A 17,515-nucleotide genomic window follows, 5' to 3' on the forward strand; every position below is an offset into this window, starting at 1 on the left:
GCACCTTGATCGATATTTTGCAAATAAGCCTCAACAATCTTGTAAAGACGGCATAATGAGGCTTCTTGAAAGATGGAAGAAGGTGATAGAGCAGAACGGTTCATATATAACTCGATAAATCAACCTTAAACAACAAATATCGTGTAATCGTTTCACATCGAAAAAGAGGAAAGAACTTATGGGACACCCTAATATATCCACAGATCTTGATAATCTAGTTCAGCTGGCAAGTTTCGCGAAAATTAAAACCTGAAATACGGAAAGGAACATTTTCAGCACATCGTGGTATTTTGTTAAAAAAAAAAAGGAAAAAACCTTACAGAAACATGGAAAAAGATCTGCATGATGTACGGGAAGAATATAATCAAAGTACGTGTGTGCAAAAAGTGGTTTCATGATTCAGCACGCTCCAATAGGCCGCAAAAGGTCGACAATGGCAAATAAATCGACAAATAAAGTGTCTAATTGATAACAATACCCGTTATACAGCACGAGAATTTGCAGAAGAGCTTTAAATATCAAAAACAATCGTAGAGAATGATCCGCATCAACTTGATTATGACAGCCGGCTTAATGTTTCGGGTACGATTCAAATTAGTAAACATTCAATCTGGCACTGCAACTAATTAAGTGTACTATTTTCACATTTATAACGCTATGGGTAGTCAGGATAATCGAGGTTCCACAGTGTCACTAAAATATTAGAAATATCAAAATCCTGCCTTGAAAACCATTTGCATCCGCTAATAGAAATACCAACATTGCTCTTCGATCACTCTAGCAGTAGCAAGCAGAACGAATATGAAAAAGCAGCGACATTCAAAAGAGATCATGCCTCATGTCGTAGCAATGAGTCGTAGAACGACGGTCGCACGGATAAGGCCTCGTTGCGTTGTTTGAATGCGATAAAAACGATCTCAAAAATATAAGAAACGAGTCGGAGGGAACACGAGAGTCTGTGCACCGACACGATCGATGTCTCATTATTATAAGGAAATCGTGAATCGATGAAATCCTTCGGCCTATATTCGTTAATGGATGGCTGCGGGAACGGGAGACATTATTCGTAGGCGCATAACAGCCGAACACATATACGTATTGATGGCTCTGATCCTGGTAAAGATGTCGCGGCAAGAAGCTTTCCCTTCGTGTGTATCGGAAGTCAGGGAGAAAAAGCGGAACAAGAAAGGCAGAGGATAGGAGTAAAAGCGGCCAGGAAAAGAAAGAGTTGAAGAGGCAAGTAGCTCGCGTATTTGCATCGGGGCTCATAATTGTCCGCATTGATAGGGGCAAGCACCAGAAGGCCGATCAAAAGAAGTAAAGGTATCTATTATTGTTGAAACTCGTTAGGAGGGATTTGCGCGAGGTGGGAGAGAGAGCGAGGCGACAGACAAACAGAAAGACAGAGAGCAGAAATCAGAAGGAGAATATGCGCTTTGACTCGCAATGCACCGGATCTCCTTATTAATTCCAGGCCTGGGACTCGAGAATGTTGGAGTTGTTTGTTTCTTTCTCGCATGTGCGGTGCCTCTACCCGCTCCACGTATAAATCCGGTTGCCGGCATGCTGCGTGATTTTCTGCTCAAAAATCGAACAGATCGGGACAACTTTGTCGTGCTTGCGTCATTTGCTACGTCGTTACTAGCGTATACGCGCACAGTGGCCTAAAATGCGATTCTGGCTGAGCAACATGATTTTTGTCGTTATCACTCGCATTTCACTCTACGCGAATATGTGCAGGGTGAGTCATGTAACTCATGTAGCTTCTCATGATTTACGTGATCTACATGTAACAAAAAATAAGGTTTCCCAAAAATTTGAGAAGTGAAAGTATTGTGAAGCATGAGGAAATATTGCAATAATTTGATTTCTGCTACTTTGACGTATACATATGCAAAACTTCAAGATTACACTTGTTTTATCCCAATTGCGGATTCCAATGTCAAATTCGAAACGGTACAATGTTTGTGCCGAGAATCGCATTTACTACCACCTCTTTGGATAAAAATTTAGTCCCTTTCAGGCTCTTCTCCTTGCACCATTTTGCCTAAAAAATGACACAAAGCCTACGATCTTCTACCAAGTCATGCCACGCATTATCACTTCAGAGATGTGATCTTTTAAAGTTCTGATCACTAATACTTCGTATTAGTAGTGTCTCAAGTTGTCTAATTTTGTGAGCTTATCAAATTTAATTTCCCGATCTTTTTTCTGATCAATACATAAATCTTATATGCTACAGTCCAATTATTGTATAAACTTGGAAGGAGTTTTCCTTACAGTCGCAGATTTATGGAAGCAAAAACAAGAAGGAAAACTGAATCTCTCCGAGAGTAACATAAACAACCAGAATTTTTCTCTAAATGTTTCGAACCACCTTCCCTAAAATATGTTAACCCTACTGCGGTGAGACAGTCTGTATAAAAGATGAAACCGAAATTCGCTAGGTACAGTCCCCAACGCGCCCGAGACAATAACTCAAAAAGACACATCCGCGCGAGGCGAAGCAAAGAAGCAAAAAAGAAAAAGAAAGAAGAAAAAATAGTTCAAGAGAGAACGTCGCTGGAAAAGGCGACCGAGCAGCGATGCCGTTTCTATAAAAGTGCAAGGAAGAATGTCTTCATGGAGAATGCCGTCGTTCGTCTAATTTCGTAGTACGGTCGGATGGTTCGAAATGAAATTTCGCACGCAACCGAAGCGGATGACGAGCAGTCGTGCAAAATACGGGAACATTTTTACGACGGAACAAAGTTTCCCGTCGTGCCGGGGAACTTTTTACGCTCGTATTTACGGGCAAGCCGTCGTAAATCCGCGGCGCCAACATGTTAGCCCACCTACCCCACCACCCAACCCTATTGGCCACCCACAATCTGGTTAACCCTTTGGCAGAGAGACATGTAATTACCAACTTATCTCGGATAATTCAATCGTTAAGTAGAAATCATGGGTCGAGACTTGGACCCCTCGAGCACCGATACCTTTCCGCACAGTGTTATTTCTGGTTGCACGGTTCGCCGACGAAACCTTGACTCCTCATTGGTATTGGTTCAGGAAATCGAACGTAAGCTTTCGTCTCCACTCTATTCTCGATTAGATCATCCCACAAATCGCGTCATTTCTTTACGCTACTGTCACATTCCACCTCACTAATGTTTCTTCGTGTAACTTAGTTGCAATTGCACGGTTTAGAAGTCAATCTAAAAGTCAATCTAAAAAGTGTAAGTTCACTCTTCTTTGAAAATGAGTTACGCAATGCAAACACATCTTTATCATAGGATCTTTCGGTCGATAAATCGATATACTGGATTTCCTTATAAATAATCAACGGATAACAACATTTATATTGATCACGGCTATACAAAATTGTTCAGAATTGATTTTTCTAAAAAAAAAAACATTGTCTCTTTTCGTTTATTTCTCTTTTGGTTAAGTTCATTTGTGTATGCCATCTTATAATAAAAGTCGTGCTTTGTATTATTACTTTTGTTGCAGCTAATATGCAAAATCTGGATAAAAATCTGTTTTAACTCCGTCGGTTCAGTTGCATTCGATTCCGAGGTGACGAAACAAGTAAAATTTTAATTAAATACGTGAGTGTAATGTACGAAAGTTATTTCAAGAGTTATACTTTCTGGCGGCTGGACACGACGCTGATGAGTTTCTGGAATAATTATCCAGTATATTCTGCTCCCAAGGTCGTCCTCGGATATGCCGAGCAGATTTTCGCGAAGGTAATCCAGTGTGATCGATAAAAATAAGTCAACGTCCTCGACATGACAGCGTTCGTCGACCGTTTATAAAAGATAATCGAAAAAATTGCAAGGTCCTTCCTTTTGACAAGTACTTACATAGTATTATTTTCCTACAGACATATTTATTTTCATTATTATTCAATGGAATTACCTTGCACTCCTGCATTATAAACGTTGAATTGCATTAAAGTCGAAATAAACATTCAACCATAATTGGACTGCAGATATTAATGCAAATTTATATTCTCGTAGATAGATTCGGAGCAGCCAAAATTACGTTAAATTTTATTCCGTTCATGAATAATTATTGTAAAACACGAACGATGTGAGATGCATCATGTTATATTACATACATAGATACATTGTACTCGTTTTTAATTTCCTTTACTTTGGAATTTAAGAGATATTTTTCCTTGTTAACTTGCATTAAATTGTTATTAATGTAACAATTAATGAAAAATCTTGAATCGACGCATTTTAAATTTAGACCACATTTGTCACGAATATCAATGAGAAAAATGGAAACAATTGAAGAAAAAATGGCGATGCTTTTGAAGCGAAAATATCTTAACCCCTTAACGCGCAGAAACGTATTAACACGGGCGTACAAAACCGGCCAAAATGTGCAGACCCGTATATATACGGTCGGCGTCGCAACTTATGTCGCTAAAATGTTCAGATTCGAATATATAAAAAACGGTACGATGGGTACAAAATTCGATCTGCAATGCGATTCAATATTCACTATAATTATTTATCCACTATTTTTATTGAATTTTTAGTAATTTTTGCATTTTTTAAAATATTTATTGAAATTAAGGTCCAAATATGTATTTTCTTAGATAAAAAAAATTGATTTTTTTTGGTCGGTTTTTTTTTTTAAATTGTGCATTAAGGGGTTAATCAATTCATTGAAAAACGGGCTCATATTACAAGTTCTTGAAATTGTAGTACATAATCGCATTACATTTCATCAAATAATATATTATAATGAAGACATTATGACATAACGAAGATACCGATTTCCTTGAAATAGCATTTAGTTGCAAATTAATTCATAGTTGTTATTTCGGCACTTTACCCTTTGGACTACGATTTCGTTCTTAGCTACGTTGATTAGCACTTCTTCGTCCTTAACCACTTGCTGTATCATTATTTTCACAGTTACCATGCTTAGAACGTTTTCGATTGGAATAATTTCTTAGAATAAAAAAATATTTATTGTGCACCTACATTTACTCGAATGCTGAAATATTGATGACACGAGGACAAAATCCTATTTCGACCAGAAGGAATGGAACAACATTTATATTTAACAAGTTATTACTAGAAACCATTAGAGCAGAAACCCTTATCCCGTCAAAATACGGCAAGAGGTAATAATAATTCCTCTAAAAAAAATTTCTCTAAAAATTTTCGGTTCTTGTACGTCCCCATTCTTATTTTCATTCCCAGATTTTAATAACACAACGATCATTTTGTTTTGATTTAGGAAAAATGAATAACATTCATATTTAACGGATCGTGTATACTAAATCTTAGAGCAAAGGGTTGACACGGGTTTAGTGGAATCTTTTCGACAAGGTTTCAAACGCGGAGATAGCTATTATTCAGGTGAGCAGGATTTCAGAATCTGGATTCCGAGCGGAAATCACATTGAAGGAAATAATAGGATATAGGACGATTTCGGTAATAGTTTCCGAAGTATCCTTGCGATGATCCCTAGCCAGGACCGACCCGTTTCTGGCTGCATGATTTCCATGAGCGGATAGACTGGAACGTGAGCAAAGCTCCATCCGCAGACTGCTCCGGTTTGATGTATCCTCGATTAATCAGTGGAAGTGCCAAGGGGCGAGATGCACCGTACGTGCTCGACTCGCCTGACACCTGTATTACCTGTACAAAGCAGGCACCCCGTCAGGTATCGACATTCGCCTACCAACTCTATAACTATGCCCTGTACTTAAACGTCACGTGACTTAGGTGTTCCTGGACTGATTGGTCATTACGCCAATTATGACAATAATCACAAGAAATTATTGCAATATTATGCTTCTCAAATAAACATTGAAATATTTATTTAATATCATTCAAATACAGTAGGAGTAAAATCGTAAAGTGCGTGCATGTTCCTATTATGGAACACTGCTTTCGCACCATGGTCCCTTGTACCACATTCAATGTCCCCAAATTGGGACAAAATATTAATGGCACATTGGCGTTGAAATCTATCGAACGACTTCACCAATCACGTTTGGTGCAATGCGTTGCAAGAAAGTGGTCAATACACATTTTCTTCATAAGTATTTAATTTTCTGTAAATTATATGATTTTATGCTGTCTATTTAACCACGGTTTCTTTTGCAATTTTCTTCCTATCGAATGTTTGTGCTTTCTTAAATCATACACCACATTGTTTGATATTGTCTGCAACTTTCCTGTTTTTCGCGAACAGAACTCATCATTTTCCTTGTTTCAACAATTTGATTCTTCTTTCGAGTTTCCTCCAACAGTATACTTGAATTTCAACGTTCACTCCATTTTACTAAAATAATGACGTAAATTCTAGGTGTATTATTAATGATCACAATCGGCCACTACTTCCATTGCTTCAGTCGAAGGCAGCTGCTTTTACTTTCTTAACATGTTCCCTGCCAGACCGTTTTTTGAAGACTTTCCGTTCAAGCCGCGTGGGGCGTATGCGCCCCACGCTTTACATTTGTATTATTTTGTTTCTGGCGTATGCTTTACAATAATTAAAATAGTGCAAAAATCATAATTATCAAGGAAAGGTTGTATAGTTTAACAAGCATAACACAGCAAACCAATAAATTTATTTTTCTAGGAATTACTTTAACAAATACCTGGCTGATCATTATTATGCCAAGCGAGTTGCATCCTCACATATAATTTTTTGTATCATGCCTATATTAGTTTAAAATATAACATTTTAGTTAAATTCAAGTTTGTATGCGATTACAAAGGGATGTTACGATGAACTTTGTTAAAACATGGCAAACATAAGTGTGGTTTATCCACACAACTATCGCAGAATGTTACAACTTTTACAGTACTATAGAACTATAAATCAATCCCAGCTTCAGTGAAGCAGTAAGTATTGTGTCAACGACACGCGAATAAATGACTGATCGGAATAAGAGAAATGCAGTTAAAACAAGTTACAGTAAAGAAAAATTGCCCATCACGCCGCGTGGGGCGTATACGCCCCACGATTAAATGAGGGCATCAGCAATAGTATCAAGATGTCCATAATTGACTGCATAATGAATTTTTAAAAAATTCTTCATTTTACAATGATAATACCAAATGGCTTGAACGGAAAGTTCAGCGTGGGGCGTATACGCCCCACGCGGCAGGGAACGTGTTAATACTGCCTTTACTGGGTTTCGGTAAACATTAGATTCCGAATTAGCGATTTGCTGTCGCGAACATTCTGTGCTACTTCAATTGTTACTGCATCGTCGCGTTTATTGAAAGATTCAGTCACATTTTTAACGTCTACTAAAGAGGTTCGACGACGACAATTAACACAGAACAGTGCTTTTGCAAACACTTCTTCAACAGAACATCGTAAATCGTGTATCTATTTAAACCGATTGGACGAAAAACGAAGAACATTAGCATCAATCTTACACAGGATAAAGATAACATATAAATTTACATACGTTTTTATAAAAAGAAAAATATCCTAAACATATCGAACAAATGAAGTATTTACGTCGTTTCTGCAAAATAAATGGGACAAATTCCTACACCCAGGTGCACTTTCTTCCTAGATCCGACAAGAAAAATTTCCATAAACGTCCCCATTAAATGCATACCAAGTTCCCTGGAGGTGTCACCGAAAATTTTTCCGTGGAGACATTTTGCATCCGCGTATCAACGTGAGCGTGTCTAACGAAAACGTTCTCTTAAATTCACAGGTCGGCCAGGTACGGACTACCCGGTGCTCGGCAAGGTACCCTACACGAATTTTTACTGCGACGATCAACCGTACCCGGGCTTCTTCGCCGACGTGGAGACGCGATGCCAGGCGTGGCACTACTGCGACATAGACGGCCGTCAAGCAACGTTTTTGTGCCCGAACGGTACGCAATTCAGCCAGGCAGTGTTCGTCTGCGACTGGTGGTTCAACGTAAGATGCGAGCTGAGTCCTAAGCTATACGCCATCAACAGCCGGCTTTACGGCAGGCCCACGGAAAGCCCGACGCGACCCCACCGTCTGATCACCAAGGAGTTGCTCGAGAACATCTTCGTCAGGCGAAAATGACCGTTCCGGGTCCCGCGACACTTTCGGCCGCCGCCGTTCCGTAAACATCGGGCGATCCGCTCGACACGCTTCTAGAAACCATAGACGGTCCACGTCGACCTGGCTGGTTGGTCGAGGTCCGGAATAAACCGCATACAAACGTCGGATCGAAACGACAGAAGCAAACAATCCCGACGGAGAATAAAACTGCCGCGAGAACGGTCGCTTCCTGTTGATCGCGGTAAATTCGATCGGTTCGCGGGCAGCGAAAATAGAGGATCCGGGGACAGGAATTAATCGCGCGAGACCGGTCGAAGAATGATCGTTCGGGGTGCCGGGAATCCTGGTGCAGAAAGGCTCAACTAAGTGTTCCACTTCGCGGAAGAATGGAAACGAGGAGGAAGAGACTCGGCGAAAAAGGAGTCAGAGAAGAGGAAGTAAGACATTCGACTGGAATCTTAGCTCCCTTCGAGGTGGCTCCACGTGGAAAGCCTGCCGCACCCTCCGTGCAGCTCTTAATCGTTGATGAGATCGCATTCGGGACGAGGAGAAGTCAGATTCCCTACTTTACGCTCTCCGTTCTCTCCTCGCTGCGCGAAAATAAGCGCTGCTAGTCGAGCCAAAGTAGTCCGGGCTACCAGATCCAGGTAACACCTTCGCACCTGTGCGGTATTCAAAGAAAGAAACCGTTTTGATCGATCAACTAATAGGGACGACGCTGGGGGATCGGCCGCATCGTGGATGACCACGCTACTACGAACGCTGGCTCGAAGGGACTTCGACGAGACAATGGTATTTCCTCTATGGATCCGACCATCTGACGAGATTCTGATGATTTTATGCTGCGTGTCCGCGAGAAAGCTACTCGTAAAGTATCCACGCAGGCTGACTTTGCAATTGTCGCCATTTTATAGTAACTCTAGAGTAGCTCTTGGACTGTGTACGCGCTGGAGAACTGCTCCAGAGCGAGTCTGACGCTGCGCATCTACTTGAGAGCGAGTTTTAAATAGATTTGATGTGTACACTTACTCTCTATCTCGCGTAAGAATAATCGTCATGGTCACCTGGATTTTATAGTTCGTTCGCGGTTTCTGTCTTCAGTTCCGACTCCTGCGATTCGGCTGCTGTCGGATGTCCGACAGTTCTATTTCTTCGAGTAGTTTAGTACGATACGTTTTCTGTATAATAGGAACTACAGTTCGAAGCTTTCAAGTTGCCACGCGGCATTAGATTCTGCGTGATTCGCTATTGCGTCGACTCGTTCAGAAATCATTACTGTTGAGCGAATGATGCGACGGCAATGGAAAGAGTTGTGGCCGTTACTTCGTGTTTAGAGAAATCTTAGACGGACTTGTGTATTGTTTGAAGTTGCTAGTGTGCAATATGCGAAAATGGAGTGACGTTGTAATCGATTGTTGTAAATGAATGGTTCCATAAGAAAACTTAGCGGTGAAGAATCTTTGCTTGTTTCGATATCGCGTGTATTCAATTTAGTATTTACCAGCTTGACAGATCATGAAGGATGTTATCTTGAAACGAAAGTGTTCTGATGGTTGATTCGAGTTTAAACGAAATCACTGTAACACGTTCTATTTCATGACAATATTGTTGGCTTAGACGATTTAATGTTTACTCGAATATTTCGGACCAGATGTGCTTCCGCATCTGAAAATAACGCTTCATCGTATAATAGAACAAACAGTGCGAGCCATAAATTAAACTCTAACGAATTTAGGTTTAAAGTAATTCGATAGAAGATTTGCATAATGCAAGGACAGAACTCGATGTAACATAATTTGCTAGATTTCGCTTGTAGAGCCCTAGGACGTTCGTTTAGAAAAATGACACCTGACTTGCAATTTTGCAATACTCTTCGTAAAATAACTTTGTCGTTTTAAATCTCGCATTGACTCGACTTTCACATGTAATAATCTAACTTGCATTCCGTTAGGCTAACATTGATTACTAGGACGAATTAAATGAAGTGAATTCCGTTTGGAACACGTCATGGCTAAATTAAGTTTACTTATTTACAATTGCAAACACCTGATTTCAAGGATGTCTTTAAGTTTAATCATTTAATAGTCGCGTGAATTTTCGTACAGTCGACTTTAAATGAATAATTTTGTTTATTTGTTGCGTTCGACGGAGGTCTATGATTTATATAGATTATATCGTGAATCTTTAAAGTTTATATACAGAGTGCCTTATATGATTTTGATATTTGGTATACGTTACTATTACATATATTATTATGCATATGTCCATATTGTATTATAGACAATGCCGAGCTGAGCGATGAATGCATTAAAAAATATATGATACAACATTCAGATGATCTTTACGTATTTACCATGTAAGATAATGGAATGACGTTGATATACAATATAATGTTAACAATGATAAGTGATAACCGTGGAATGACGTCGGTTAACAATGATAGGTGATGATTGTAAAAAGAAATAGTAATAATAACGATAATAATAATAATAAGGAGAATAAATCTAATTATTAGGTCGAGTCATAAATAACTTCCGTTTTGTTACCGGACATTTATTCTGTTTATTTTTTATCCTTTCGTTTTTTTTATTTTACTTATTTCGAACCCTTGTCTATTTAATGAAAGCAAAAACTCGATTGTCCCGATGACTCATAGTGGGCAGATACGAACAATAGACTCTACCTAGCTGCATCGGAAGTTATTTATGACTCGACCTAATAGAACTAAAGTAATGGAGTAGGCTAGAACAATAATGATAAATTTCAACTTCCGAGTTTTAGTTTCATTAATCAAAGTACTTAGATTCTGTTAAAACTTTTCAGGTCGATTTTCGGCACTTAACGTGTTAATTATAACAATCGACGATCGACGTACGCGTAATATATTCTTTGTCAGTGAAAGAGTAAAGTCACGCACGCGTGACATCGGCCACCGGCGTGTTAATAACGGGCTCTCCTAATTTAAGTATCAGTGTCTAAAATAGTACCCGAAATTCAGTGGAATCCGAAGCGTTCTCGTTTAACACTCGATCCAAAGGACTTCATTTCGTTACCGTTCGCTTTAGCAGCGAGCACCGTTCAGGATGCATGCAACCATTTGATCAGCTTATGTCTTACAATCGCTCGGGCATTGCGTAATTGCTTCGCGCTCGCCTGAAGGCCTGACGCTTCAGTTAGCAACGAACCAATTGACGATCGGTCATACGTGCAACAATTGCGATTACACGTGGAACGATCGCGATTATACGTGCAATAATGAAACTGGGGAAATTGTTGTGCCGCGGCAAACAAATCGACATACCGCCCCCAACCCCTTTCGCTCCCCGGCCCCGCGAAAAGTGAATTATAAACAGGAAACGAGACCGGTGCGCCGACCAAAATTAGATGACTTACGATGACTCGGAAATGCACCGCTTAATTTTAAATTCAAACAGAAACAGTGGAAAATCCATGTTTAATTTTTAATATCTGCTGCAGCCCGGCTCGGACGAGGGGAATTATTATGCTCGGTTCACACATACGATATAATAACGTTCACACTGATTTACAACTGAATCGACGAAATATTCGTCTAGGCTCCACATATCGAAATTACGAATTTGTTCAACAGCAAAACGTTAGTTGTTTACGCGAACGTGTCGCTAATTTTTATGCGAAAGTGATACCAGTTATGCAACGTTTTGAACCACCGAAGCGATTAATGCGAGCAACAAAATTGTGTTTTCCATCGACATCAAAATATTGTACAATAAGCATTGCAATCGTTCGACACCGACCAGCATTGCTTATAAATAGGATATACGTCGCTCGAACAACCATAATTTCGCGAAGGAACGGTGCGGATTTTAAACTCGATTTTCTCCAACATCGAACCGATTATCAAGAAGTCCTGTCCTACGTTTAATGCCTTATTTTTTCATAAAGAATGAGGAGAACGGTAAAAAATATAATGACAGGGCAAGGAGTAAACCCGAGTAAAAGTTATTAAAATCAAAGCAATCGATTTACTGAAAGAAAAATCGGAGACATCAAATTTATCATTGGACCGCAGTTTTCATGAACAAATTTCGAAAATTAACGATCCTGGTAAATCTGAATATAGGTACTTGTGTGTAAATAGGAACACGATAGAATTTCTTTTTCCGCTTTAGGAGTACAATGCGGCTTCGAAATGCACTGAGAGATCCGCACTGCGGGGATTATATGAAACGCAAGAATAAAACGAAATGACGAAAACGCACGGCTATGCAAAACTTAATGTTGACGCGTTTGTCAGGCCGTGTGCGGAAAAAATTTACCATAAAAATGGATTCTGAAATAGCGTTCGGCAAAAGTCAATGCTTTCAAGAATCAATATCCGCTAATACGATTGCACACGCACGACGAGCCAAACGAAATACGACAACGACAGGTTTGCCGGCAATTAGTAATGGCGTGTCGTTCGATCGCGATACATATTGTGTGCTCGGGCTGTCGCTTGAAAACGATCGTGGCGTCACCAATTTCTCTTTTCATTGATTCTTCCGCGGTGACGGCGTTACTTGTTGTGTCCGCGACTGATCCGTATTCTCTGTGTTTTGAGAATGGTTACACGCCGACGGATTTCCGAAATCAATGACTCTATTTCGGAAACGGCTGAGCGAGGCGCAGTTTGTTATCAGGCCTTTGACGATCGGAAAAACGAGAATGTTGTTCATGATTTCACAGAAAGATCAATATTGTACATTCTTATAGAAAAATATCAACGTCGTTGTACGGTGATTTTTGATATTGGTATGCGTTGCTTTAAAAACAAACATCAATTGTACATTGTTTTGGAAGGACATCAATGTTGCCATACATTGTTGTAGAGAAACATCAATGCTGTTGCATACTGTTGTAGAAAAACATCAATGCACAATAGCACATCGTTTTAGGAAAACATCAACGTCGTACATTGATTTATAAATACATCAATCGTGTTGTGCATTATTTAAAAACGATATGAATATTATTGTCCATTGATTTACGAAAACGTTAATATTGTCGTACACTGTTTTGAAAGAACATCAACGTTGTTGTTTATTAACACGTTCCGTGCCGAGCTTTTTTTACTCGAATCTTCACACTTTGATATTTTACTAAAACTTGATGTATTACGTGCAATTATTAATTCTCGTACACGTAACAACGTAACAAAAACTTATCAACGCCCATTCTTGCGGTGGAAATTGATTCTTCGGTTCTAAATTTCTTGTAAACAATTTGTTCAGTTCACTAAGTAAACATGCAAGCGTGTACCATCGATCGTACACGTGGCACGGAACGTGTTAATGATTTCGTTATTGCGCATTGATCTTTTTAAAATAGTCCAATAGTGTTGTACATCGGTGTTTTAAAATACACACATATATGCTGAAAGATTATGTTCTTATATGGATGCCAATGGCACTACGTATATGTGCAGATGAAATTTTGTTCGTCACTAAATTGGGCGAGTTTACAGAATTAAGTCACTGAGGACGAATAATTTTTAGTGTTTTCATAAAATACAAGAGGTCCTGTCAGATTTCCGTGAACGAACCGGCAAGTTCGTCCACGGGATTCGAATTTAATGCAACGGACGGGTAGAGTTTTGCGCGAGATCTAAGTAAATTAGTTCTCGAAAAGTCCCGACAGAATGTAACTTTAATAAGAGACACCGCCCTTTAGTAGCCACTCGCCAATGAGGAACGGTTAACGAAGAAAATTGTGGAATAATTAAAAGTTGCTTTTGTTGAAAATTACCTGATTCGAAAGCGGTACGCGTTATTAGCCCGAAAAACGGGGCTCGGCTTCCATTAAGCCCGTGAAATCCGTCTCCTTCGAGCAATGAAATTTATTTCTCGGCCGCCTGTCTTTCGCTCATAAAGCGTCGCGGCCGACAGGTGAAATTCTTCCGTGCAGCCGCTCACATAATAGAAAGAAAAAAAGAACGAGAAGAGAAGAGAACTAGGGGAACGAAACGATGAGCAACAAATGAATAAATAAAATTGCAAGCTTACGCTTTAATTGTCCTTAATTCAAAGGACGCGCTAACTAGAGGCCGCAAAATTAATAATAAAATATTCCGCCGGTATATAATTCAGTCATGCGCGTGATGCAATTAGTTCTAAAACTCTTTCGGGGCTGAGTGCTGTAATTATCCGTCGGCGTGCATAAAATTCTGATTAACTTCGCGACCGGTTGTATCAAAAAATAGTATCGAAGTAACTTTCCGAATAGGGGGACTCGTTATGCCGCGGCACAATAAAAATTTAATACGGCGCACACGCGACGATTTTGTTGCGACGTCAAACGCATGGAAATGACTTTTCAATTAGGACAAAAAATAACAAGTGCGGGCATAATTCAATCGGGTTTGTCGAATTATTCCGCGCAGACGTTCCGTTGGATCTCAAACTTCTACCATAATTAATAACAAAAATACCATAGAGCTGGTGCTAATAAAAATATTTTCAGTCGAACAGCTATTTGCTCAGTTTAACGACGACATAGAGAAAAACGGAGTTGGATCTTTTCCAACCGAAAATAAATAAAACCGTCTGCCTAGTATAACTTTAGTTATTTTGAGTGATTGTTATTCGGTAACTGCGCAAAATTCATCGCTGAGCATTTCTCTGCGCGTTTTATATTTATCAGCGTCAGCCGATTAAGTACAGCTTTGTAAAGATTGGCTGAAATAACGTTCGAATTCGCGGTGAAAAGAATTTTTCAGTGATTCTGTACTCACTCAAACCGCGATAAATCGGATTGCGTACTTGTTAAAAACTTCATGCTAATGTATTTATTCGTTACTTCTTGACGAAGAAAAAGATGAAATTGTTGGTTATCATCGATTCAATATTCATAGCTCTGTACTAGAATCATTAGCCGTATAATTCTATGATCATTGGATTTACATCGCTCTACTTTCGCGCCTCCATTACCTTGCAAAGCCTCGCGGGACTCGTGACCGCGTGATTTCATCGTGCGTACACATAGATTTCTTGTTACATGCTTGGACAGTACACGATCGTATCTTCGGAAATCCAAAAGCGAGATCACCATTAATCATTAAACAAGTGAAAGCGTTCGCAGTGATGTTCGCTTAACATCGTATCAGGTGAAAAAAGGATTCCCGGGTCTGGTCCCAGGTGCGTGGGGTAGCTATCGAATCATCGGAGCGAGCTTATCCTCCAGGTAAATCGGTATAATGCATCCAGACACAAGGAAATCGTTTATCATAAAACCGAGCATAAAGTCGGGTTCGAGTTAGGAACACGCGAGGAACGATTGCGACAACCGGTGGAATGCGGATCGGCGAAACGGCCGGCCGAACGAAGCAGAAAGGAGCTGCACCGAGAGGGTTGCTCTAAGAATCCATCAACGAAACTGGTAATCAGCTGGAGCTCGCACGAACAACTTTCAGGGATCCAATCTCGTCCAGCATTTTTACCCTCGCCCCTTATACCCCTCGTATTTCGTTTCTTTCCACGGATTCCAGGCCCCTCGAGCTTCCGTTTACCTCTAGCCCCGTGTTCGTATTGTTGCGACGCAAACTGATGACCGGTCAGACGTCGACTTCCCGGATGCTGCCGCGTTATTCAGTTAGGCTGACCCGGTGTAATGCACTTCGCGACGAAAATATGACCGCAACAGGCTGCACGGAAAACTCACGTGAAAACGAAACTTATTTACCATTATCAAAGTAGGCAAGATAAAATGCGATTACTTTTATAGGCGCATTTGTCGACGAGGTGCCGCTCTTGAGATTTTGGCCGGATTTTTCCAATTACAGTAATGTCTCCCTTACTGACGCTGAGATTGTCCAGAAAAATGGACAATTTGGGAAGAGGAGATACGATTGTTCGAGCCTTTTGTTTCGTTTTTATAGTTACGAATTGTCAACAACTATAAGAACGAGCTTCGGGTCTCGAATAATCGTATCTCCTGTTCCCAAATTGTCTATTTTTGTGTACAATCTGAGCGTCAGTTAGGGAGACATTACAGGAAACATGAAAGATATTTTCGGTCGAACAGTGAAGGCCTCGGAAAAACATAAAACACTGGAAACTTGTGGAAACGTGGGCTTAGGCCTGAGTTAAGTTTGGGTCCATATTTTATGATATGAAAGCACGGACGAGGGTCTGTCATTCTGTCCTTTTGGAATAGCTATTCGAAAGACGATTTACCCATCTTGAAATTCAATTTACATGTTCGCACAATATACAATGGTGTGTATAATTATGGACTCTAACTAACTTTTACATTCTTACTGATATCTAAACAAAAGCCAAGAAAAACGTGTATCTGTATAATTTTGTTTTCCATTATTTCTAATATAGAAATATACGAATATGATGTTTTGTTAAGTTTTGTTTTTGTCACCGTGAATTACTATTCCTTACGTACGTAATGACTAGACTGCGGATCGTTTCGCATTTACGGTGTGTAGAGATCTTTAAAATGCAATAAAACGTTTAAATTAATAAGGCCTAAGAGCATTATTATTTTATTTTTACAATGAGTACAATTACAATTGACGAAGGAAATTTTTTCTTCATTCTAATTTTTGTAAAATTATGTGTTCAAAGTGAGAATAAAGTGATCTTTGGATTCAACTTTTTTTTAGTTAGCATGTTTACTCTGAATATTGTTCGTTAATGCTTCAGCTCGAAACATAAACTATAAGGGTTATCATTGTCACAAAATAATGGCACGGTACCACAATTTTCTTCCTGCTGCTGCAACTACATACTTTGTCGACTTATTTAAATCAAAATCTATTGTACGTATCTAATGTGCTATTACGTATCAATGTTACCTGAAGAAATATTGCCTTCACTCAATAGACATATACAACAATATAACCTATGCTATCAGAATGCAAACAACTAGAGTTAATCAGCGAGTTTATAGTTAACCCTTTGCACCACAATAAGAACGTGTCAGACTCTTTACGAAGATTTCGAACGTAATCTCTCAAATACGGATGTTACGCGTTGCCTTTCAATCGAAATATGATTCTACTGTTCTATTATCAATGTATAAACATCAAAGAAAAGGTTGGCACTCAATAGATACTAATTTTCTTTCTCATGTAGCAATTTAATAATGACAAAGAAGTGATAATTCTGTGGCTGCGGGCAAGAATACCGCAAGTTGAATGTTTTCATTTACGAAATATTGTCGCTTAAAATTCGGATCGCTAATGCTTCGTATTAGCAACGTTTCGAATTGCACAATTTTCTTCAGTCTGTAAAATTTGTTTTCACGATGTATTTCTGTTAAATACGTACATCCTGTATACTATAGTTCAATTAGTGCATTAACTTAAAGTTGTCGGAATTGTGACACAGAATTAACGTAGCCGTGAAAGAGATGATAGTGCAGGAAGAATTGACAGATTCGAGAGAACTGAGATTACACGAATTTTCGAACACGTGCAATTATATACACGAAAAATTGGTCAATGGAACGATTTCATAGAAGA

General features: G+C 39.4%; 2 protein-coding genes and 1 long non-coding RNA gene across 5 annotated transcripts in view; 1 reads left to right on the forward strand and 2 right to left on the reverse strand.

The window, feature by feature from the left end:
* Positions 1-13,422, forward strand: part of LOC143259711 (uncharacterized) — a 175,815-nt gene extending 162,393 nt beyond the window's left edge. Inside the window, exon 3 of the mRNA XM_076523087.1 lies at positions 7,697-13,422. Within this exon, the coding sequence (XP_076379202.1) occupies positions 7,697-8,043 (347 nt within the window). The 3' untranslated portion in view covers positions 8,044-13,422. The remainder of the gene's footprint in view (positions 1-7,696) is intronic.
* The window catches only part of qin (tudor domain-containing protein qin), a 467,903-nt gene that overhangs the window by 177,488 nt on the left and 272,900 nt on the right, over positions 1-17,515 (reverse strand). The gene's annotated exons all lie outside the window — the stretch shown is intronic.
* Positions 1-17,515, reverse strand: part of LOC143259712 (uncharacterized) — a 126,383-nt gene that overhangs the window by 46,943 nt on the left and 61,925 nt on the right. The window lies entirely within an intron of this gene.

This window comes from Megalopta genalis, chromosome 6 (assembly GCF_051020955.1).
Source record: "Megalopta genalis isolate 19385.01 chromosome 6, iyMegGena1_principal, whole genome shotgun sequence".
NCBI lineage: Eukaryota > Metazoa > Arthropoda > Insecta > Hymenoptera > Halictidae > Megalopta > Megalopta genalis.